General features: G+C 43.3%; 1 protein-coding gene across 3 annotated transcripts in view; it reads right to left on the bottom strand.

Moving 5' to 3' along the window:
• FNIP2 (folliculin interacting protein 2) overlaps nt 1-23,865 on the bottom strand; it is a 1,139,819-nt gene that overhangs the window by 853,517 nt on the left and 262,437 nt on the right. For 2 of the 3 annotated variants that reach the window (XM_044062052.1, XM_044062053.1), the window contains exon 1: nt 6,008-6,503. The exons of the other annotated variant lie outside the window; for it this stretch is intronic. In XM_044062052.1, the coding sequence (XP_043917987.1) occupies nt 6,008-6,201 (194 nt within the window). In that variant the 5' untranslated portion in view covers nt 6,202-6,503. Of the gene's footprint in view, nt 1-6,007; nt 6,504-23,865 lie in introns of those variants that run through there. 3 annotated transcript variants of the gene reach the window in all.

The following is a 23,865-nucleotide window of genomic DNA, read 5'->3' as shown; positions in this document are numbered from 1 at the left end:
TTGGTAGTTTTGGGGGGAAGCAAACAGATCTATGTCTGGGCTCCCCCATTTTTGAGTTATCATTGCGAATACTTGTGCATCTAGTTTCCACTCGTGAGGATCTGTGATGTTTCTGCTTAGATAGTGTGTTTTTCTTTCCTGGCAGGAATTGTGCTTGTAGTTGAACTTGGTAGGTCAGCGCTGTGTTCCACAAGGTCATTGCTTGTCTGCATAGGGGGTAGAAGTGCGTGCCCCCTTGCTTGTTTATGTACCACATCACTGTGGTGTTGTCCATCTTTATTAGGAGTTGTCCTGGGTGTAGGAGGTCCTTGAAAGCTGTTAGGGCATTTTGTACAGCTAGCATCTCTTTTTGATTGATATGTAGATGCCTTTGGTTTGCAGGCCATTTGCCCTGAAAACACTGTCCTGCCATGTGTGCTCCCCAGGCATAATCCGATGCATCTGTTGTTATAGTTTGCCTGGCTGTGGGTAAGGTGAAAGGCTGACCTTTGTTGAGGTGACATGCCTGAGCCCACCACAGAAACTCCTGTTGAAGGCAGGGAATGAGTGGAATTGTTTCCAAGCTGTGGCTGTGTTGAGACCATACGCTTTTCAGATACCATTGTAATTTCCTCATATGCAGTTTTGCAAATGGTATTAGTAGTATGCAAGTTGCCATGAATCCCAAGGCCTGCAGAATTTTTCTTGCAGGGAGTTGGGTCTTTGTTGCCATCATTTTGAAATATTGAGTCAGTTGTCTTTGCTTGTCTGGCGTGAGGTACGCTATCTGGGCCGTTGTATTTAAGCTGGCACCCAGGAATATTATGTCTTGTGAGGGCACTAGTTTAGACTTCTTTTCGTTTATTGTGTACCCTAGGCAACTTGGAAGGTTTTTGACAAACGCCAGATGCTTTAATAGAATGTCCTTGCTTTCTGCTTGAATAAGGCAGTCGTCCAGGTATGGATATATTTGAATCCCTCTGTCTGCAGTATGCAATTACTGGTGCCAGGCATTTTGTGAAGACCCTGGGCGCAGTAGATAAGCCAAAGGGCAGTGCAGAGAATTGGTAAGGGGTTGAACCTGCAATAAATCTGAGGTATCTTCTGCAATTTTGTCCGATAGGGACATGCAGGTATGCCTCCTTGAGGTCCAACGTTACTAGCCAAACCTTCTTGCCCATCATGGGAAGAAGTTGCTGTAGTGTTAGCATCTTGAATTTGGGTACTTCCAGATATGTGCTTAGAATTGAGAGGTTCAGAATGGGTCTCCAGGCTTTGTCCTTTCGGGGAACTAGAAACAGTCTTTAGTAAAATCCTCGTCCTTGCTCCTGTGTAAGAACCTGTTCAATGGCTCTCATGTCCATGAGAGCTGAAATTTGCTTTTGAGCCACTGCCCATTGATTTGGTGGCAGGTTTGGCATTCCTTTTATCCTTGGTAAAGTGTGAAAGTGGAATCTGTATCCTTGAGATACAATATTTAGGACCCATTTGTCTTTTGTGATGATGTGCCAATTGCCTGCAAAAAGAGCTAGTTTTCCCCCCAAGGGAGCTGCCAAGAGGGTTTTGCTTGGTAGTCTGAGGGGTAAAGTCATTGTGTTTGTCTTCTGGTAGTTTAAGACCTGTCTTCGCCTCCTTTTTGGGTTGTGACACTCCATTGTCGAGGCTGGTAAGAGCCTTGTGGCTGGCTTCTGCCTCTTGGGTGTCTGTATCTGCCCCTCTGTGGTCTGGCAGAAGCTGGAAAGGACCAGTTTTTGGTTGTCCAATTTCTGCTGAAACGAGGAGGTTGAACCTGTAAAAAATCCTTGACCGTCTGCATAGATTTTGCCTTATCCTCCATTTTCTTTAAAACTTCTGCTTTTACACCAAATAAAACATCCTGCTGTAAGGGTGCATCCAATAACTTTGCTTTAACATGATCAGGTAAAGTTTGTTCTTTTAATCAAGCATGCCTACGTATGACAGACCCTATCACTGCTTCTCTACAAGGAGCTTCCAATGAATCAAATCCACATTGCAAAGTATGTTTTCCCACTTGTTCAGATGAATGCAACAAATCTTGCATTTCCTTGTAATCTGGCTGGTCTGTATGTGCGAGCATTTTTTGAGACATCAGATATTGTTGATATTTCAGCATGTGAAACTGACAATTTAAGGCCCTCGTAGCTAGAGTAGCTGAGGTATATACTTTCTTTCCCCATCTGTCTAGTGCTCTGGAGTCCCTTTGGGACCCTGGGAAGTGGTTTCTGGGTCAGCAACAGGGCTTTTATACAAGAATTTATGTGAGTCAGGGACTCTGTAGTATCTGTCTGGTTTGGCTGATGCAGGAGGTAGTGAATCTGGGTTAAGGCTAGATTCTGAATAAACATCATCCACAATGTCTAACACAGGTGGAATTGCAAGTGGTCTGTGCTGGGGTAGTAAAAGGAACTCTTGGAGCCTTTTCTTAGAATCAGAGTAATCCTGGCCTTCCCAGTGGAAATGTTCCCTCATAGTATGTAAGGTTTCCCCAAAAGAGAAGTCTTCTGGGGAAGATGCAGAAGGGATAGACTCTTCAGCATCAGAATCTTCATAAGGGGGAAAGGAATATTCCTGTTCCTCAGAAGAGTCTAAGGAAATTGAAACCTGGTCAGAGGAAGCGTAGTCCTCCTCCTGCCTTGGCCTTTTATCAGGAGAGGGATGGGAACCCCTGATTAGGGTAATTAAGTCTTCAGCCATCTTGAGCATCTATTTCCTAGGCATGGTGCCTTGTACTGGAGACTGCTGTATAGTCTTCTTTGTTTTTAAAGGAGTTTTCAGTTTTGCATAGGATTTAATTGTGAGTGTAGTCGGTCCGAAGACACCTTCAGCAACTGAAGGCGTTTCAACTGCACCGGAGTATCCTTCAGGTATGGAGTCGGAAGGGCCTAAAGGTAAAGGTTGTGGAGGCCTAGTAATCTCCGCTTGTGAATCGGATGTCGCCTGGGGTTCTAAATCAGTGGTCGTCAGGGGCTACGTAGGCGCCTCACTGAAAACCGGAGAATCGGTGAATGGCCTAGCAAAGGCCTCGGAATCCGGTTTGGATTTCGGCTGCCTGTCCTTATCTTTGTGTTTTTTATGCATTCCAGTCGTCGGTTGCTCCGACGGCATGGTATAATTACATTTTCTACCAAAATAATGCCGGCGAAATCAAACCGACGTTTAATAGTTCGTTTATTAAACCTAGCACAAAACCGACAACCTGTGACGTTGTGGTCTGGGCCTAGGCAAGGAATACAATAAGAATGAAAGTCCTTATGAGGTATTTGCTTCCCACAAGAAATGCAATTGCTAACTTTTTCTGACATCAGACTGAGGCAAGAAAAGGTTCCCCAACAGGGTACTTAGCTTTATGAAGACTTTGGTCTGAAATTCGATTCGAAAATCTCAGGAGTCGGCCGACCGGCACTTGCGAACTGCTTCTGCTTCGGGCACCGCACGGCAAGAAAGACTGAAGAAAATGGTGTCGGATGCATCTTATATACCCTTGGCGCACTGACGTCAGGGAAGAAGCGACAGCAACCGACGCCGGACCAAGACTTTGGAACTCAGGCCAACTGCGGGACCGCCGACGGCAGGATAACCCAAGAGTGATGACTGCAGCAGTGTAACACGAACATCAAAAATTTCAGGAGTCTGCCGACTGGCACTTGCGAACTACTTCTGCTACAGGCACTGCATGGCAAGAAAGACTGATGTAATGGGGTCGGCTGCATGTTTTATACCCCTGACGACCTGACGTCATGGAATAATGGACAGCAACCGACGCAGGACCAAAGACTTTGTTAATCAGGCTGATTGAGGGCTACCTGCAAGCAGATAACCCAAATGTAATGACTGCAACAGTGAAACACAAAGAACATCTGCACATGCATTTTATAATGGAGATTTTGTAAATCTAAATGATGGTACAAAAAAACTAGAACGCACAGTGCATGTGACGGTTGTTTGATACAATGACACTGAATAAATAGTGAGGGAGACTTTACCTAATCATAATTCAGCGACTACACTGCTTCACTAGTCATACAAAAGACAAGGGAGAGCAATGTAGAAATAACATGCAGGTATGCCTTCTGTAACAGCCAAGTGACATATAATTAAATAACACAAGGGAGGCCTAACTTCTAATTATGCAAACAAAAAATCTCAAATAGAAAAACAGAGAGAGAAAGACAGGAGACAATGAGGAGGAACCTATAAAAGATGGCATCAGTAAGGGGCTGCAAAAAAGAAAGGGTTATAATAAAGAGGGGAAAAAACAAAGGACTGAGGCAGATGAGGAAGTAAAAAAGGAGGGGGCAAATTACATGTTACATGGTTACTGTTTTCAGCAGGTGATCCATTTACACATCTGGCACATACAAAAATTCCATGCACGCTAGTTAACTTCCACTCTATATTCTCAAACAGCAAGAACCCCTGGAAAAGATGCTATTTAGGCAAGAAGATAACCCTGACAGACCCCAAAAGACAAAAAGCACAGCTGATGCATGACTGACATCAAGCATCACAGACCACCATTATGCACGCTAGACACAGTGACACTTGAAAGTAAAGGGCGCATTAGCATTGCCTCTGCTAACCAATATTCTACACCCCAGTTTCCCATAATGACTCTGAAATTTTGCACAGTAAATTATAACTCTCTACATCACTGCTAAATACAAATAAAAGGCATAAGGTAGTTAGTGATGACCCTAAGGCACAAGGTCATTAGTAATGACCCTGCTAACCAATATTCTATACCTGACCTTCCCATCAGCACAGTAAATAACTCTCCAGATCACTGTTAACTAACAATGCATGGCAGCTTGAAATATCAAGATAATGTGTGCTGGGTAGAAACCTTCCAAAATTAATAAACTTTGCTCCATATTTAATACTCAAATGAAGTGAAACAACAACGTCACATAAGTAGGAAACTAACAATCCCATTTTTTTTTTGGGGGGGGGGGCATTTCAATGTTCTTGTTTTTTGACAATCTGCTAGAAATAGGGAGGGGTGGCACAATTTTCTTTTTTTTTATATTTTACAACTACAGCATATTAAGGTATAGTAGCAACAGCTGTTTTAACTTCCTGTTAACAAGAATCTGTGGTTCTTCTCCCAATTCTGCATAAAAAAATGCCTCGCCATTTTCACAAAACTGCTAGTCAGAGTCATAACAGTGAATTAGCACTAGCATCATGGCAAATTTAGATCTTAGAGAAATGGGTCAACTTTAAAAAGTCTCAAGTACATCACACTGACAAGAAAGTCAGGATGGAAACGAGACGTATCCTTAGAATATTTTTTTTTTGGGGGGGGGCTACAAAACAGTAATCTCATTTTCTTAGAAAAAGTTTTTTTGGGGGTAAGCGTAGTACAATGAAGCTTTAAATAGGAAGGGCACAGCAGTGGTACGGCCCGGTACTTTACATACAAGAACAACTGTAGCATTACAAATTAAAAAAGAGAAAGGAAAAAATTAACAGTGGCCGAATTATAACACCTAGAGTTTGACCCACCTCTGGCCAATCATGAACCTGTGAAACTAGATTCCAGCTACTTACAGAGTAAATATCCTCATCTAAAGAACCTTGCAGGGTACAGAAGACAGCATACACTGGAAAAAAATAGCAAATACACCTCTATACCTGTCAACCTCATACCTTCAAAATGGCCAAAATAATCAAGGCCATTTTAAAATAGCTTCTCAAGTTAATAGTACTGATAACAGAATAAGAGAACGTGAACTAGCACACATTTTCTGAAGTTAAAGTTCACACGTCTAGTTTTTTTACCCTTAAATGTAACACCACCATTTCTACCAAAAATGCCAGTTTTAGGAGACATGGAAGAAAGTTTCAAGCCAAAGTTCAGAGATGCTTCTGAAAAATCAGTAATAGCTGAAAGGATTGCAGACACCAGCCTTTAAGGGAAACCATGATAAAAAGCATCAACCAAAATAAAAGCACAGTGAAACAGTTTACATTGTTTGATTACGGTTTGATTTGTTTTTACCAGTACCTGTTTTTTGGGTGCTGTATCCTTGGTACCTGCTGAATATGAAAGTTGGAATTTTTGGTACGATGAATATGTGCATCCAGTGCAAGTAATTCCAACATCCTTAGCTTCCAAACGTCACTTAACCTGCAGCAATCTGTACCCATTTTGGAGTGGGATCTTAAGTGAGAAGAGGCCTTCACGTTCCCTCTACACATGGTTTGGGCATTAGATGGTCTTCCTGTAGCAGCAGTTATGCTTCAGCTCTTCATTAACAAACAGGTTTCATCATTAGGAACATGAAAACATGCTCACCCCTTGTCACAGGCACAGACTATTCCAGCTTGGAAGGAAATATTCTTAACACTTCACATCCACAGGTGTCTCCCTTCCCCTCAGTTTCTCCCCTCCCCCAAACTTTTAGAAAAATGCTCGATGTCAGCAAGGCTTGCAATGCAGTCAGATGACAATTAGCAATTAACTGCTGACTAGTATAGTGAGGAATCTGACACTAGTGTTATCATACAGACAGCAGTAGCATGTAAAAAATATATTTATTTTCTTTCTCTAAAGCTACGTTGCATCTTGCAAGTAAGTGAGAATAAAGAGGCAACTGCTCCCCTCATAAGAGCTTACTTGGATGACTTGCATACTACTTGTCACTTGTTTCAAATTGATCCTTGGATCACAAGGTTTGACTCAAACGCACTTCATGACTTTGTCAGCTGCAATGCTAACTGCCACACCACCATTAACAGCAGTCATGTGAGCAGGCGTCATCTGATACTTCCTAGTAATGTACTAGCTCTCATTACTGCACGGAATTTAAATAAGCAATTGTTTTTCAGAGACACTGCACACAACTTTTACGCACCATATCATGACTTCTGGGTTTTACAGACAAATACCCTAGTAGAAAGATGCAATACGTTGCATTTAAGGAGGCAATCATGTGCTTAGGATAAGCAGTAGCTTAAAATAATCCTTCCTTCAGTGTGGTAGGAGGACACTAAGTGACCATGCAAGCTACTACACTCAATTTCCTAACATCTGTTTCTTCAGACACCAAAACAAAATCGTTTATAGCAGAACTCTAGGTGACTGCACCAAGAAGTAATCAAGACATCAACTTACAGCATGAGCACAAACACACCCAGGGCTACTGTGCAGAAGCTCCTCAGACTAAGGGTGTAGCCAGTAATACTTACTGCAATTGTCTGAAATATTTTTTTTCCAGTGCCATGCCACACCTAAATCATGTGTTACTTTATCACTATAATTAGTCCTGTTGGAGTATTAAAATAAATGCAGAGCATGGATCAGCATCTGTCTCTCTAGAATTTACTACTTCATAAATGGGGGAGCATGTGAAAATATATTTATTTTTATGAGGAAGAAACAGCAATCTGAGGTGGAGAACAGAACAGTTTCTGCCTACAGTCTTTATTTTAAATGCAGATATGTGAAAGCCAACTACACTGAGACATGGTATATTCAACTTGTGTATCCTACACCCTGACTATAAAAAACAGACGCACACACCCAAATGTACAAATGGAAACATTACTAAGAGTCAGACTTCAATGGAATATATAGTCCCTAAGCCACACTTCTAAATGCCATCTAATAGTGTGATCACCCAAAATTTACCCAGGGTAGCTCACAAGACACAAGGGCTGCTCTTCAGGGGCAACCAGGGATCAGTGTCTAGGCAAATTAACTTGCTTAGACTCTCTGTCTGTGAGCAGAGATTCATTTTATTCCTTTATTTTAAATGTTAACCAGTGCTGATCACAAACTACCTTTTTCAGTCACAGCCCTGGCAGGCAAAGAAAGTTTACATTTCAGCAAAGCACAAGGCTGTAAAGAGATTACATGCAATTATGCAGAATTACCAACTCAAGGAATTTAGTATACAAGGCAGTGTAACACAACATTTACAATACTGTCAAAACAAGGTGAGTCACAGGACATTTAGTGTGTAAAAGGATTAGAAATGTACAGGTTCATCAGAAAGTTAGAAATATGAATGGTACATGAGAAGTGGTGTTAAGAACTGCAAAGGAGACTAGAGTACAGATTGTGCAGACACAGGAAAAAAATTAAGTGATGTGGTTAGAAGATGGGCACTGGCATTTGGTGAGTTTCTGAAGATGGGCCTTTAACTAGTCAAATGCCAGTGTCCATCCAACTAACTTTCATGGTCAGTTGGATGAAATGTCCGTTTTGGGAGGGGATAAAAGCAAATATCTGTGCAGTAGTTTAGTTTTGGAGGGTTGTAAAGTACATGCAGTTTAGTTATGGCTTTTGAGACTGTAAGAGGGTGTTTGGTTATTTAGCAGTACAAATAGTTGTGATCCTAACAGAAGGTCATCTCTATTTTACTAAGAGTCATTTTGTCCCTTCCAATGTTTTGAAGTGAAATTCGTGTTTTGGAGTGTAATGATTTTTTTTTTTTTGCAACCCTGTGAGGCAAGAGCAGATCACTGGTCCACAATCGAATTGAAGCAAACATCAGGGTCTCCCCTCCCAGTCCAGGAAGCTCCCAATACCCCACAGTAGCCTCCATGGGACAATAGTTCTGCCAGTCTACAGGTAAGTAGCACACAACCTTCCCCACGGTACTGCCCCCCTGAACTATGCAGCTATGTTACAGCAGCACATCCATCTAACCACACACTGGACTACAGCTCCCACTGCATGTTGTCCAAGCAGTGTGTCAAGCCACCTCTCTCTCCCCAAGATGAGCGAGATGTACCCTGTTCACGCTCCCATACTCTCACCCCACTCCCTCTAGCTACCATACTCGCTAATCAAACACAAGTCAACTGGGTTGGAACAAAGACTCTATCCCTTTCAAATAACAGGAGGAGGAGTGTGGAGCTCCTTTCTGATACAAGTGCAACAAGACTCAAAATGGTAGGGAGTTATCCTTTTTTCATGTATCTTAAGGTTACAGAAAGAAATTTGTTGGAGGCTGGGCATTCCACAGACCTAGATATTTAAATGTGGTTGCATTTTCTACAGATGTATTGTTGGGGTCAGGGATTCATAAAAGGTATGGAGCTTTGTTAAGCCCAAAAAATCATGTTTTTACTTTCTGCAGAGGAGGAGGTTTTGTCATTGATTCACTGGATTAAACAGAGAAAGTCTGACTGGATATCTATTTGGAGATTAGTGAGGGTGTAAATTGAGTGGAACAGGACACTATCATCAGCATACAGTGATATGGGAAGGTGAAGTAGGTCAAAGGGTAGTTTACATAAAGAATATAAGGGTGAAATACAGACCCTTGTCAAACTTCTTTTCCAAGGCTAAATCACAGAGAAAGAGGAATGAACTTTGATGAAGTAGCAGTTAGATAAATAGTTTTGAAACCATGGTAGAGTGTCTGAGCTGATATCTTACCTCACCAATGTGTTTAAGGATGTTGTGCTTCACAAGATTTTAAGGTCAGTAGAGACAGCAGCAGTGAATAGCCCCTTATCAATGTCTCATAGGACTTCATCAGAGGGGGGGGGCATATAGCTGTTTGTGTACTACAGCAGAAGCCAAGTTGCTTGCGGGAGAGAAGGTTGATGGTACTGAAGTACTGAGCCAGCTAAGAGTAGATTTTCTCTAGAATCCTTCCTAGTAGGGAGGACATTGGTCAACAAATGATAAATAAAAAAAATAAAAAACTATGGAGTTTACTCTGTACTGAAAAGATTGATTGGGGTTTGGTTGCTTAGGGATAGGGCTTATTACAGCCATTTTTCAAATGTTTGAAACTATTTTGTGTAATGCATAGATTAAATATACATTGCAATGGAAATGTAAGGGAGTCCCTACAGTGATATATGAACCAAAAGTGAAGGATATCTGACCTAGAGGACTTTTTTTTGGGTTTTTTTTTTGTTCAATAAGTTTCAAGTCTTTAAATTTGATATGTTTAATTTTGATATGTTTAAAGTAAAATGGTAGAATATAGACAAGAGGTTTGGGTGGATTGGTAGGGTTCTGTGTCAGATTAAAAGAATCGAAGCCAAGAATACAAGACAAAGCTCACTAACTGCTCAACATCTTAGTCCAAGTCAAACTGCCAAACAGCTCCATTTCATTCCAAACATTTTATTTTGTACACGTGGCTGACCTGTATCACAAAGCTCCCTTTATTAGCCATGACCTAGTTACAGTCAAGAGTTTGATGCACAGTATCTCAGTCACATGGAGCAAATGGACAAAGTCCCAAATGCAACTCAGACAATCTGGGTTCTGTTAGCCCATGCATTGGAAGAGCTAATGAAGGAAAGGTGGAAATGTGTGACCACTGCTAGTTTGCCTATTCTAGGGAAGGACAAAGGGAGACCCATGCCACTACCCTCAACATAAGCAATGAGATACTGTCAGTAGCAGCTACTGGTGTAAAGTAGGCTAAAGAAAAGGTCCATTAGCCATTCGCAGGCATGCAAGATGAGTTCAAGAGCTGTGACATCCACCAAACCAACTAGCTATGACAGGGAGGAGAAGAATCCTCAAGTGAATGACAGCCTATCCCTCACCTGACGTTCACCTCTGAAGAGGAACACATGGGCCTACAAGGCTCTCACCACCTTCCTCTGGTATTAACACAGGCCATAAGGCTCTCAACCCTGCCTAAGGAACAAATGGGCTGGCTCTCATTCTACAGAGTGCTGGAGGTGGAAGAGGCATGAAGCCAGGGATCATGAGAGATTGTAAATCAGGCTCATTTTTTTAAATTATTGCACCAATGACATTACCATGTAGCACTATCTCACTATTCATGACACAAAAAGTACAGTTGTGTACACTTACCATAAATGTAGATGTTAGAGTGTATTCACTGTTGCAGTCATTACATTTGGGTAATCTGCTGGCAGGTTGCCCTCAGACGGTCTGAATTCCAAAGTCCTGGGTCCTGCATTGGTTGCTGTCTCCTCTTCCATGACGTCAGGTCATCAGGGGTATAAACCATGAAGCTGACGCCATTTTCTTTAGTTTTTCTTGCCCCAGATGTCAGGTGCCCCCAAAAAGGTAACAAAAATATGTATATATAAATACATGCATCAATAAAAACTTTACCTTCATTTACAAGCAAATACACCACATAGGTTGTAGAAGACAGAGAAGGAAAGATAAACTGAATGAAAGGGGGATGGCCGGAGGGTAACCTGGACTGCAACAGTGAATACACTCGGACATCTACATTTATGGTAAGTGTACACAACTGTACTATGTTCGTCATGTTTCACTGTTGCAGTCATTACATTTGGGTAGAATCCCAAAGCTATGGTTGGGTGGCTGGAACTAAACAGCATTAGGTGCTGCTATAAGGCCCTGCAGAACTGCGTGGCAAAGCCTGCCCTGGACTTAAGAGTAGAGAGGAAAATTATAATGCTTTGTAAAGGTGTGAACAGAACTCCAAGTAGCTGCCTCTAGAATGTCTTTGGTTGGTACTCCGAGAAAGGCTGCTAAAGTAGCTGCAGCTTTGGTGGAATGAGACCTAATGCCCTTGGGCACAGGTTTACCATGGTATAAGTAGCAGAAACAAATGCAGTGGCTTATCCACTTTGAAATAGTCTGCTTTGAAATAGCCTTTCCTTCTGATCCTGCAGCATATGCCACTAGTAATTGCTCAGTTTTTTCTTAGAGCTTTAGTCCTGCTCAAGTAGAATCTTAGCTGTCTGTGCACGTCCAAGGAATGCAGAATTCTCTCCCCCTTGTTCTGTGGATTTGGATAAAAGGTTGGCAGATGAATAGTCTGGTTAAGAGCCACACTGGAAACTACCTTAGGCATAAATGTAGGATTTGCCCTCAGAGATACCCTGTCTGGGTAAAATATGATAAAAGGATCGGCAGCCATGAGGGCCTGTAGCTCTGAAACACTTCTTGCTGAAGTAATTGCTAGTAGCAGAGCTGTTTTCCATGATAAGAACTTTATATATCAGCGGTAGCCGCTGATTCAAATGGAGGCAGGGTGAGCTTTTCCAACACATAATTGAGGTCCCATGCAGGTATTGGTGATCTTCTAGGAGGCCTTAAATTTTTGGCTCCTCTAAGATACTACTTTATTAAAGTATGAGAAAAGATTGGTGGCTCTGTATTGTAATGAACTAAAATGGCAGAGGCATGGATTTTAACTGATGAAAAAGATAAGCCTTTGTCAAGCATCTCAGTTAAGTATTGTAGTACCGGAGGAATATTTGGTTCTGCTGTATCAGTTCCTTGTGCTTGATTCCAAGCACAGAATCTCTTCCATTTATCAGCATAAGATTTTCTAGTACTAGGCCTTCTGGCTTCCAAAATGACATCCATCACAGCTTTACTGAGAGGTGTTGCTTGTATAACTACATGATCAGCCATGGTGCCAGGTTCAGTGTCTGGAGTTGATTGTGCAGGATCTGATTGTTTTGCTGGGACAGTATTTGAGGTCTTTGAGGTAAGGTCCAAGCTGGGTATTGAGACAAGTTCCTTAGGACTGGGTACCAGTATTGACAGGGCCAGTCCAGGGCAATTAGTATCATCTTTGGTTTCTCTTGTCTGACTTTTAGGAGAACCTTGGGAAGAAGAGGCAGAGGAGGAAAGGCGTAAAAGTACAGTTTTGTACCTACCACAAATGTAGATGTTCGGGTGTTCACCCTGCTGCAGTCATCACACTTGGGTTATCCTGCCGTCAGGCTGTCTCGCAGTCCAAGTCTTGGTCCGGCGTCAGTTGCTGTCACTTCCTCCCTGATGTCAGTGCGCCAGTGGTATATAAGAGGCATCTGACGCCATTTTCTTCAGTTTTTCATGCCCCAGATGTCAGGTGCCCCCAATAGGTAGGTAATACATATTGCTATATAAAAATATACAAGTAAAAATAAAACAATACTTTCAGTCACAAGCAAATACAACACAGAGGTTGTATAGGATAGAAAGGTATGGATAAGTCCAGCTAGTTCAGAGGGAAAGGAGGGAGGGTAACCTGGACTGCAGCAGGGTGAACACTCAAATATCTACATTTATGGTAGGTACAAAAAACTGTACTATGTTAATCGTGTTACCCTGCTGCAGTCATCACACTTGGGTTGAATCCCAAAGCTAAGGATGGGTGGTGGAGGTAAACAGGGTTAGAAGAAGCTAGTAGGCCCTGCAAAACTGCAATGGCAAAGCCAGCTCTAGTCTTAGAATATAGAGGTAAGTGATCGTGTTTGGTGAAGGTGTGCACTGAACTCCAAGTTGCAGCTTCCAGAATATACTTGGTTGGCACCTCCCTGAGAAAGGCTGCTGACGTAGCTGTAGCCCTGGTGGAGTGGGGCCTAATGCTAGCAGGTACTGGTTTTGCATGATGCGTGTAGCAGAAACGTATGCAATGTCCTATCCATTTTGAAATGGTCTGTTTTGAGATAGCTTTTCCTTGTGACCCTGCCGCATAAGCTACAAAGAGCTGGTCAGAGTTTCTGAAAGCCTTAGTTTTATTCAAGTAGTAACGTAATTGTCTGTGAATGTCCAAAGACTGCAGGAGTCTTTCTCCTTTGTTCTGGGGATTAGGGAAAAAGGTGGGCAAATGAATGATTTGGTTTAGGGCCACACTGGATACCACCTTTGGCATAAAAGGAAGGGTTAGTTCACAGAGAGACTCTGTCTTGATGAAAAATGAGGAAAGGCTCCACTGCCATTAGTGCCTGTAGCTCTGAGACTCTTCTAGCTGAAGTTATTGCTAGCAGCAAGGCAGTTTTCCATGAAAGAAACTTTACATCAGCTGAGAAAGCTGGTTCAAAGGGCGGCAGTTACGTTTTTCCAGAACAAAGTTGAGATCCCAAGTAGGTGTTGGTGCTCTCCTGGATGGTCTTATGTTCTTAGCCCCTCTGAGGTACTGTCTTAGGAGTGGATGTGAAAATAAAGGAGGATCCGTGTTGTAATGAGCTGAAATTGCTGAGGCGTGGATCTTAATAGATGAAAAGGAAAGTCCTTTGTGCAACATCTCAGTTAAATATTGTAGAATCTGAGGAATGTTTGGATGAAGGGGATTTTGGCCTTTAGCCTGGTTCCAGGCGCAAAATCTTTTCCATTTGTCTGAATAGGTTTTCCTGGTGCTGGGCCTCCTGGCCTCCAGAATGACATCCATAACAGCTTTAGATAGAGGTGTTGGTTGATTGTTTAGGTAATTTGCCATGCAGCCAGGTTTAAAGTCTTGAGCTGGCTGTGTAGAATTTGATTGTCTCGCTGGGTGATCAGGTGAGGAACTTGTGGTAAAATCCATGGTGGGCCGTGGGCCATGTTCTTTAGAAGTGGATACCAGTGCTGGCGTGGCCAGTCTGGTGCAATGAGTATCATTTGTGGCCTCTCTAATCTGACTTTCAGCAGCACCTTTGCTAGAAGAGGCAGTGGAGGAAAGGCATACACTGTTAATGTTTTCCAACTGAATGAGAGGGCGTCCACTTTCCAAGCTTGTGGGTGGAATGTCCTTGTACAAAATTTTTGAAGTTGTTAGTTTTGGGGGTTGGCAAACAGATCTATGTCTGGGCATCCCCATTTTTGAGTTATTGCAAATATTTGTGGATCCAATTTCCACTCGTGGGGATCCATGATGTTTCTGCTTAGGTCTTCTGCCAATGTGTTTTTCTTTCCTGGCAGGAATTGTGCTTGTAGTTGAACTTGGTAAGACAGTGCTGTGTTCCACAAGGTCATTGCTTGCCTGCATAGGGGGTAGGAATGTGCCCCCTTGCTTGTTGATGTACCACATTACTGTGGTATTGTCCATCTTTATTATTAGTTGTCCTGGGTGTAAGAGGTCCTTGAAAGCTGTTAGGGCATTCTGTACTGCTAGCATTTCCTTTTGATTGATATGCAGATGCCTTTGATCTGTAGTCCATTTGCCCTGAATGCACTGTCCTGCCATGTGTGCTCCCCAGGCATAGTCCGATGCATCTGTTGTCATAGTTTGCCTGGCTGTGGGTAATGTGAAAGGCTGAACCTTGTTGAGGTGACATGCCTGTGCCCACCATAGAAACTCCTGTTGAAGGCAGGGAATGAGTGGTATCCTTGTTTCCAAGCTGTGGCTGTGCAGGGTGCATACGCTTTTCAGGTACCATTGTAATTTCCTCATATGCAGTTTTGCAAATGGTATTAGTAGTATGCAAGATGCCATGAATCCCAAGGCCTGCAGAATTTTTCTTGCAGGGAGTTGGATCTTTGTTGCCATTATTTTGAAGTATTGAGTCAGCTGTAGTTGCCTGTCTGGCGTGAGATAAGCCATCTGGGCCGTTGTATTCAAGCTGGCTCCCAGGAATATTATGTTTTGTGAGGGCACTAGTTTTGATTTATTTTAGGCAACTTAGAAGGTGTTTGCCAAATGCCAGATGCTTTAAAGGAATGTCCTTGTTTTCTGCTTGAATAAGGTAGTCGTCCAGGTATGGGTATATTTGAATTCCTCTTTTGTCTGCAGTATGTAATTACTGGAGCCAGGCATTTTGTGAAGACCCTGGGCGCTGTAGATAAGCCAAAGGGCAGTGCAGAGAATTGATAATGTGTTGAACCTGCAATGAAGCGGAGGTATCTTCTGCAATTTTGTCTGATAGGGACATGTAGGTATGCCTCCTTGAGATCCAACGTTACTAGCCAAGCCTTCTTGCCCAGCATGGGAAGAAGCTGCTGCAGGGTTAGCATCTTGAATTTTGGTACTTGCAGATAGGTGTTCAGAATTGAAAGATCCAGAATGGGTCTCCATGCTTTGTCCTTTCTGGGGACTAGAAAGAGTCTTGAGTAAAATCCTTCTCCTTGCTCCTGTGTAGGTACCTGTTGAATGGCTCTCATGTCCATGAGAGCTGTAACTTGTTTTTGTGCCTCTGCCCATTGATTTGGCGGCAGGTTTGGCATTCCTTTTATCCTTGGCAAGGTATGAAAGTGGAATCTGTATCGCTGTTTGACCATGTTTAGGACCCATTTGTCTTTTGTGATGATGTGCCAGTTGTCTGCAAAAAGTGCTAATTTTCCTCCCAAGAGAGCTGCCAAGAGAGATTTGCTTGGTAGTTGGAGGGATGAGTCATTGTGTTTGTCTTCTGCTAGCTTGGGGCCTGTTTTCACCTCCTTTCTGGGTTGTGGCACCCCATTGGTGAGGTTTGTAAGGACCTTGTGACTGACCTCTGCCCCTTGGGTGTCTGTATTTGCCTCTCCGTAGTCTGTCAGAAGCTGGAAAGGACCGTTTCTTTTGTTGGCCAATTTCTGCTGAGATGAGGGGGTTGTACCTGTAACAAATCCTTGACCGTCTGAATAGACTTTGCCTTATCCTCCATTTTCTTTAAAACCTCTTCTGCTTTGACACCAAATAAGACATCCTGCTGTAAAGGTGCATTCAATAATGTTGCTTTAACATGATCAGGTAGGGTGTGTTCTTTTAACCAAGCATGTCTGCGTATGACAGACCCAGTAACAGCTGCTCTACAGGAAGCTTCCAATGAATCAAATCCACATTGTAAAGTATGTTTGCCCACCTGTTCAGCTGCATGCAACAGATCCTGCATTTCCTTGAATTCAGCCTGTTCAGAATGTGTGCTCAGTTTTTGTTTTAATTGAGACATTAGGAATTGCTGATATTTCAGCATGAGAAACTGACAATTTAATGCTCTCATAGCCAGAGTAGCTGAGGTGTATATCTTCTTTCCCCATCTATCTAGGGCTCTGGAATCCCTTTCAGAGGGCACAGGATTTTTAGCCATAGAAGCTTTAGTCCCTTTGGGACCCTGGGAAATTGTTTCTGGGTCAGCCAGAGGGCTTTTATAAAGGAATTTGTGTGTGTCAGGTACTCTGTAGTATCTGTCTGGTTTGGCTGGAGCAGGAGGTAGGGAGTCTGGATTTAAACTAGACTAAGTAAACATCATCCACAATATCTAAAACTGGAGGGATAGCAAGTGGTCTGTGCTGGGGTAGTAAAAGAAACTCTCTGAGCCTTTTCTTAGAATCAGAGTAGCCCTGGCCTTCCCAGTGGAAATGTTCCCTCGTGGTATGTAAAGTTTCCCCAAAGGAGTAGTCTTCGGGGAGATGCTGAGGGAATAGAGTCTTCAGCATCAGAATCTTCATAAGGGGAAAAAGTGTAATCCTGTTCCTCAGAAGAATCTGAGGAAATAGAAACCTGGTCAGAGGAAGCATAGTCCTCTTGTCTTGGCCTTTTATCAGGAGGGGGATGGGAACCCCTGATTAGGGAAATCAAATCTTCAACATCTGTTTCTTAGGCATGGGGCCTTGAACAGGAGACTGATGTACAGTCTTTTTTGGTTTTAATGGAGTTTTTAGCTTAGCATAACATTTAATGGAGAGTGTAGTCAGTCTGAAGACACCTTCTGAAGCCGAAGGTGTTTCTACTGCACCGGGATCACCTTCTGCTCCGGTGTCGGAAGGGCCTAATGAAGATGGATGCAATGGCCTAGTACACTCCGCTTGAGAATCCAAAGCTGTCTGGGGTTCCATTTCCGCGGTCGTCAGGGGCTGCGCAGGAGCCTCACTGAAAACCAGAGAACCAGTAACAGGCCCAGCAGAGGCCTCTGAGTCTGGCTTGGTTCTAGGCTGCCTGTCCTTATCCTTGCGTTTTTTATGCATGCCAGTCGTCGGCTGCTCCGATGGCATGATATAATTAAATTTCCTACCAAAGTAATGTCGGGCGAAGTCAAAATGGCGTTAGATAGTTCATTTATTAAACCTAGCACAAAACAGACAACCTGTGATGTCGTGGTCTGGACCTAGGCAAGGAATACAATAAGAATGGAAGTCCTTATGAGGTATTTGCTTCCCACAAGAAATGCAATTGTTAACTTTTTCTGACATTGGACTGAGGCAAGAAAAGGTTCCCCAACAGGGTACTTAGCTTTATTGAAGACTTCGGACTGAAATTCGATTCAAAAATCTCAGGTGTCGGCCGACCGGCACTTGCGAACTGCTCCTGCTTCAGGCACCGTGCGGCAAGAAAGACTGAAGAAAATGGCGTCAGATGCCTCTTATATACCCCTGGCGCACTGACGTCAGGGAGGAAGCGACAGCAACAGACGCCGGACCAAGACTTTGGAACTCTGGCAGACTGCGGGACCGCCTGACGGCAGGATAACCCAAGTGTGATGACTGCAGCAGGGTAACACTATGAACATCTGACAGGTTTTCCCAACTGAAGGATAGGGTGTCCACTTTCCATGCTGGTCTGTGATAAGTCCTTGTGCAGAATCTTTTCAATTGATAATTTTGAGGAGAGGCAAACAGATGTATGTCTGGGCTCCCCCATTTCTTTGTCATCATGCTGAAGACTTGTGGATCTAGTTTCCAATAGTGAAGGTCCATAAGGTTTCTGCTTAAATCGTCTGCCAGGGTATTTTGCTTCCCTGGCAGGAAATGAGCTTGAAGATGTATTTGGTAAGTCAAAGCGGTGTCCCACAGTGTCATGACTAATCTGCAAAGGGGGTATGAGTATGTGCCCCCCTGCTTGTTTATATCCAACATGACCGTGATGTTGTCCGTCTTTATCAGTAATTGTCCTGGATGAAGTAAGTCCTTGAAGGCTGTTAGGGCATTTTGAACAGCTAGCATCTCTTTCTGGTTGATATGTAGATGCATTTGTTTTGGGGTCCATATGCCCTGAATGCATCTTCCCGCCATGTGGGCCCCCCAGGCATAATCTGATGCATTTGTTAAGGTTTGGCTGGCAGGGGGTAGAGTGAAGGTCACTCCAATGTTTTGGTGACATGCCTTTGCTCACCATAGAAACTCCTGTTGTAGGCAGGGAATAAGAGGAATCATTGTTTCCAGGCTGTGACAATGTTGACTCCATAAACTTTTTGGGTACCATTGAAGTTTCCTCATATGCAATCTTGCATATGGAATCAGTAGGATGCAGGATGCCATGAAGCCCAAAGCCTGCAGATAACTGGGTTTTTGTTGCCATCAGTTTGAAGTAAGTAGTCAGTTGCCTTTGCTTGTCTGGCGTGAGGTAAGCCATCTGGGCAGTTGTATTCAAGCTTACACCTAGGAATGTTTTCTTTTGAGAGGGTACCAGTTGTGATTTCTTTTCATTTATTGTGTACCCTAGGCATGTTAGAAGCCTTTTCACAAACGCCAGGTGTTGAAGAATGTCCTTGTTCTCTGCTTGAATGAGACAGTTGTCCAAGTAAGGATATATTTGTATTCCTCTTTGTCTGCAAAATGTAATTACTGGTGCCAGGCACTTTGTAAAGACCCTGGGCGCAGTAGATAAACCAAAGGGCAGTGCAGAGAATTGGTAATGCATTAAGCCAGCCTTGAATATGAGGTATCTTCTGCACGACTGTCTTACTGGGACATGCAGGTATGCCTCTTTTAGGTCTGTCACCAGCCAAGCATTCTTGCCCAGCATGGGCAGAAGCTGCTGCAAAGTCAGCATTTTGATATGTGTTCAAATTCGATAAATCCAGTATTGACCACCAGGCCTTGTCCTTTCTGGGTACCAAGAACAGTCGAGTAAAAACCTTGTCCTTTTTCCTGTTCTGGTACTGAATGGCCCCCATATCCATGAGGGATGTATCCTGTTTCTGTGCCTCTGCCCACTGATTTTTTGGCAGATCTGGCCAACCGTTTGCCACTGACAGAGTATGGAAATGGAATCTGTATCCCTGTGATACTATGTTTAGCACCCACTTGTCCTGGGTTATTAACTGCCAATTTTGAGCAAAAAGTGCTAATTTTCCTCCTAAGGGTGCTGCTAAAAGATAAGTGCTTGGTGCAGGTAGAGGGAAGTCATTGGGACTGTTTTCTGTAGGTTTGCGCTTTATCTCCTCCAGATTTGGAGGTAGAAGCGCCCCATTGCTTTGACCTGTATGAATCTTGCGCCTAGTATCTGGAACCCTTAGGGCGTCTGGATTTGCTCCTTTGAGCTCTGTCTGACACAGGAAAGGACCAATTTTTTGTAGGCCAGTGTCTACTGAATCTTGGTGGCTGCACTTGTAAGAAGTCTTTTACAGTTTGCATAGACTTAGCTTTGTCTTCCATTTTCTTTAAAACCTCTTCTGCCTTAATACCAAACAGAGAATCATGCTGTAAAGGTGCATCTAGCAATTTAGCTTTAACATAAATCAGGGAAGTTTTGTTCCTTTAACCAGGCATGCCTCCTAATCACAGATCCAGTAACTGCGGCCCTGTAGGAGGCCTTAAAGGAATCAAAATCACATTGCAAAGTATGCTTTCCCACTTGTTCAGCTGCATGCAATAATTCCTGCACATTCAGAAATCATCATAGTTTTCTGTTTCAGCAGTACCATAACATGTTGTTGATACTTGAGCATATGAAACTGACAGTTTAAGGCCCTAATTGCCAAGGTTGCAGATGTATAAACCTTTTTTCCCCATCTATCCAGTGCCCTTGAATCTGTCAGAGGGGGTAGGATTTTTTGCTGTTGAGGCCTTAACTCCCTTTGGACCCTGTGAAATAGTTTGTTTCAGCAGCAGGGTTTCTAAATAAAAATGCAGGACAGTCAGGGACCCTGTAATATCTGTCAGGCTTGCTGGGAGCCGGAGGTAAGGAGTCAGGGGTCAAGCTTGACTCCGAAAACACATCATCCACAATGTCTAAAACCGGGGGGTATGGCTGAAGGCCTGTGATGAGGGAGGAGGAGGAAATCCCTGAGCCTCTGATTCTGAGAAATCTCGACTCTCCCAGTGAAAATGCTCCCTCAAAGTATGCAAGGTTTCTCCAAATGAATAATCCTCAGGAGGTGATGCAGATGGTATAGACTCCTCTGCATCTGAATCCTCATAGGGAGGTATAGATCATTCCTGATCAAAAGAGGAATCAGAAGAAATAGAAACCTGATCTGAAGATTCATAGATTCATAGTCAGTGTCTTGCCTAGGTCTCTTATCTGGAGGGGGATGGATACCCCTGATCAAGGTAATAAGGTCTTCAGCCATTTTGATCATCTGTTTTTTAGGCACAGAGGTCTGTGCACGTGGATCATGCGTCAATTTTTTAGTTTTAGAAGTTGCTTTTGTCTTTGGTTTTGCAGCTGTCAGTTTGATATACAAATGTTGAGGCCTGAATACACCCTCAGAAGCCAGTGCCTGCTCAGCAGCTCCAGACCCATCCTAGGGAGATACATCCGTCTGCCCAATACTTTGAGTATCTCGCGGCATGCCGGACTCCACATGGGTGTCGGTAGGGGCCTGCTACTCTAAAATAGCGGGTACCAGGGGCTGTGAAAGCACCTGAGTACCGGCGACTGGCTTAGAAGCTTCGTCGTCGGTTTTTGACCTCGACTGTCTTTCTCTGTCCTTTTCTTTGCGTTTTTTTATGTACTCCGGTAGTCGGATTGCTATCCAACGACATTTCTGGGTAGTTAAATCCGTTTCCAAAATACTTTGAGGCAAAAATATACCGACTCTTAATAGTGCATTGGTTAAATCTAGCACAAAACCGACAGCCAGGCACGTTGTGATCAGTGCCTAGGCAAGGAATACAGTATAAATGTAAATCCTTATGAGGTATTTGCTTCCCACAAGTAATACAATTATTAACTTTTTCTGACATCGGTATGGAGCAAGAAAAAAGTTACCCCAATGGGGTACTTAGGTTTAGTAAAGACTTCTTTTCTGAAACTCAAAATTGAATATTTCAGTAGTCTGCAGACCAGCACTTGCAAAATGCTTCTGCTTCGGGCACCGCGCGGCAAGAAAGACTAAAGAAAATGGCATCGGCTGCATGTTTTATACCCCTGACGACCTGACGTCTTGGAAGAGGAGACAGCAACCGATGCAGGACCCAAGACTTTGGAATTCAGGCCGACTGAGGGCAACCTGCCAGCAGATTACCCAAATGTAATAACTGCAACAGTGAAACACGAAGAAAGTACAGTTTTGCACCTACTATAAAAGTAGATGTTCTAGTGTATACACTGCTGCAGTCATTACACTAGGGTTATCCTGCCGTCAGGCAGTCCCTCAGTCGGCTCGAGTTCCAAAGTCTTGGTCCGGCGTTGGTTGCTGTCACTTCCCTGACATCAGTGCGCCAGGGGTATACAAGATGCAGCAGACGCCATTTTCTTCAGTTTTTCTTGCCCCAGATGTCAGGTGTCCCCAAAAAGGTAGGCAATGTAAATTGCTAATAAAACATACATAAGAAAAGCAATAAAAAACATTCAGTCACCAGCAAATACTCCCCAAAGGGTAGAAGGGGTATGCAAGTACCAGCAAGTAAGAGGGTAAGGAGGGAGGGTAACCTGGACTGCAGCAGTGTATACACTCTAACATCTACATTTATGGTAGGTACAAAACTGTACTATGTTCATCGCGTTACACTGCTGCAGTCATTACACTTGGGTAGAATCCCAAAGCTGAGGTAGGGTGGCTGGTTCTATAAAGCATTAGGGGCGGCTATAAGGCCCTGCAGCACTGCAGTGGCAAAGCCAGCTATGGATTTAGAGTAAAGAGGCAGATGGTAATGCTTGGTGAAGGTATGTACAGAACTCCAAGTTGCCGCTTCCAAAATGTCCTTGGTAGGTACTCCTCTGAGGTAGACAGTTGAAGTGGCTGTTGCCCTGGTGGAGTAAGATCTAATGCTGTTAGGTACAGGTTTTCCATGGTGTGTATAACAGAAACGTATGCAGTGCCCTATCCATTTTGAAATGGGCTGTTTTGAAATGGTTTTTCCCCGTGTTCCTGCAGCATATGCTACAAACAATTGCTCAGTTTTCCTGAAAGCTTTCGTTTTGTCCAAGTAGAAGAGCTGCCTGGGTATGTCCAAGGAATGCAGTAATCTTTCCCCTTTATTCTGTGGATTTTGATAAAATGTTGGCAAGTGAATAGTTTGGTTTAAAGCCACACTTTATCTTTGGCATAAAAGTAGGGTTTGTTCTTAAAGACACCCTGTCTTGGTGGAAAATGATGAAAGGTTCCACTGCCATTAGTGCCTGTAATCTTGAAACTCTTCATGCTGAGGTTATTGCCAGGAGCAGGGCAGTTTTCCAAGAGACATATTTTAAGTCTGCTGAGTTAGCTGGCTCGAAAGGAGGCAAAGTTAATTTTTCCAAGACAAAGTTGAGGTCCCAAGTTGGTGTTGGTCCTCTACGGAGCGGTCTTATGTTTTTACCCCTCTGAGGTACTATTTCAGCAAAGAATTAGAAAAAATTGGTGGGTCTGTGTTGTAATGAGCAGAGATGGCAGAGGCATGGATCTTAATGGATGAAAAGGAGAGGCCTTTGTCCAGCATCTCAGTTAAGTACTGTAGTATCGGAGGAATATTTGGGACAAGAGGGTCAAGGCTGTGAGCCTGGTTCCAGGCACAAAATCTCTTCATTTATCCGAATAGGCTTTCCTGGTGCTAGGCCTTCTGGCCTCCAGAATAACATCCATAACAGCTTTGGAGAGAGGCATTGCTTGCTTGACTAAGGAATCTGCCATGCAGCCAGGTTTAAAGTCTTGAGCTGGCAGTGAAGTATCGGATTGTTTTGCTGAGTCAAATTGTGGGATTTGAGGCGAAATCCATGGTGGACCTTGTGCTAAGTTCTTTAAGATTGGGGACCAGTGCTGGCGTGGCCAGTCTGGGGCAATCAAGATCATTTTGGGCTTCTCTTGTCTGGCTTTTATGAGTACCTTTGAAAGTAGAGGCAGTGGTGGGAAAGCGTATACTTGTAGGTTTTTCCAGCTAAATGAGAGGGCATCCACTTTCCATGCTTGTGGGTGGTAAGTCCTTGTGCAGAATTTCTGTAGCTGGCAATTCATTGGGGATGCAAACAGATCTATGTCTGGGCTCCACCATTTTTGTGCCATCATCCTGAACATTTGTGGATGCAATTTCCACTCGTGTGGATCCACGATGTTTCTGCTTAAGTCGTCTTGCCAGTGTGTTTTTCTCTCCTGGCAGGAACTGTGCTTGCAGATTAACTTGGTAGGTTAGAG

Source organism: Protopterus annectens, chromosome 2.part1 (assembly GCF_019279795.1).
Source record: "Protopterus annectens isolate FY-2018-M chromosome 2.part1, PAN1.0, whole genome shotgun sequence".
In the NCBI taxonomy this organism is placed as follows: Eukaryota; Metazoa; Chordata; order Ceratodontiformes; family Protopteridae; genus Protopterus; species Protopterus annectens.
Note: the sequence above shows the minus strand (reverse complement) of the source record. Positions and strands in the feature narration are given on the sequence as shown.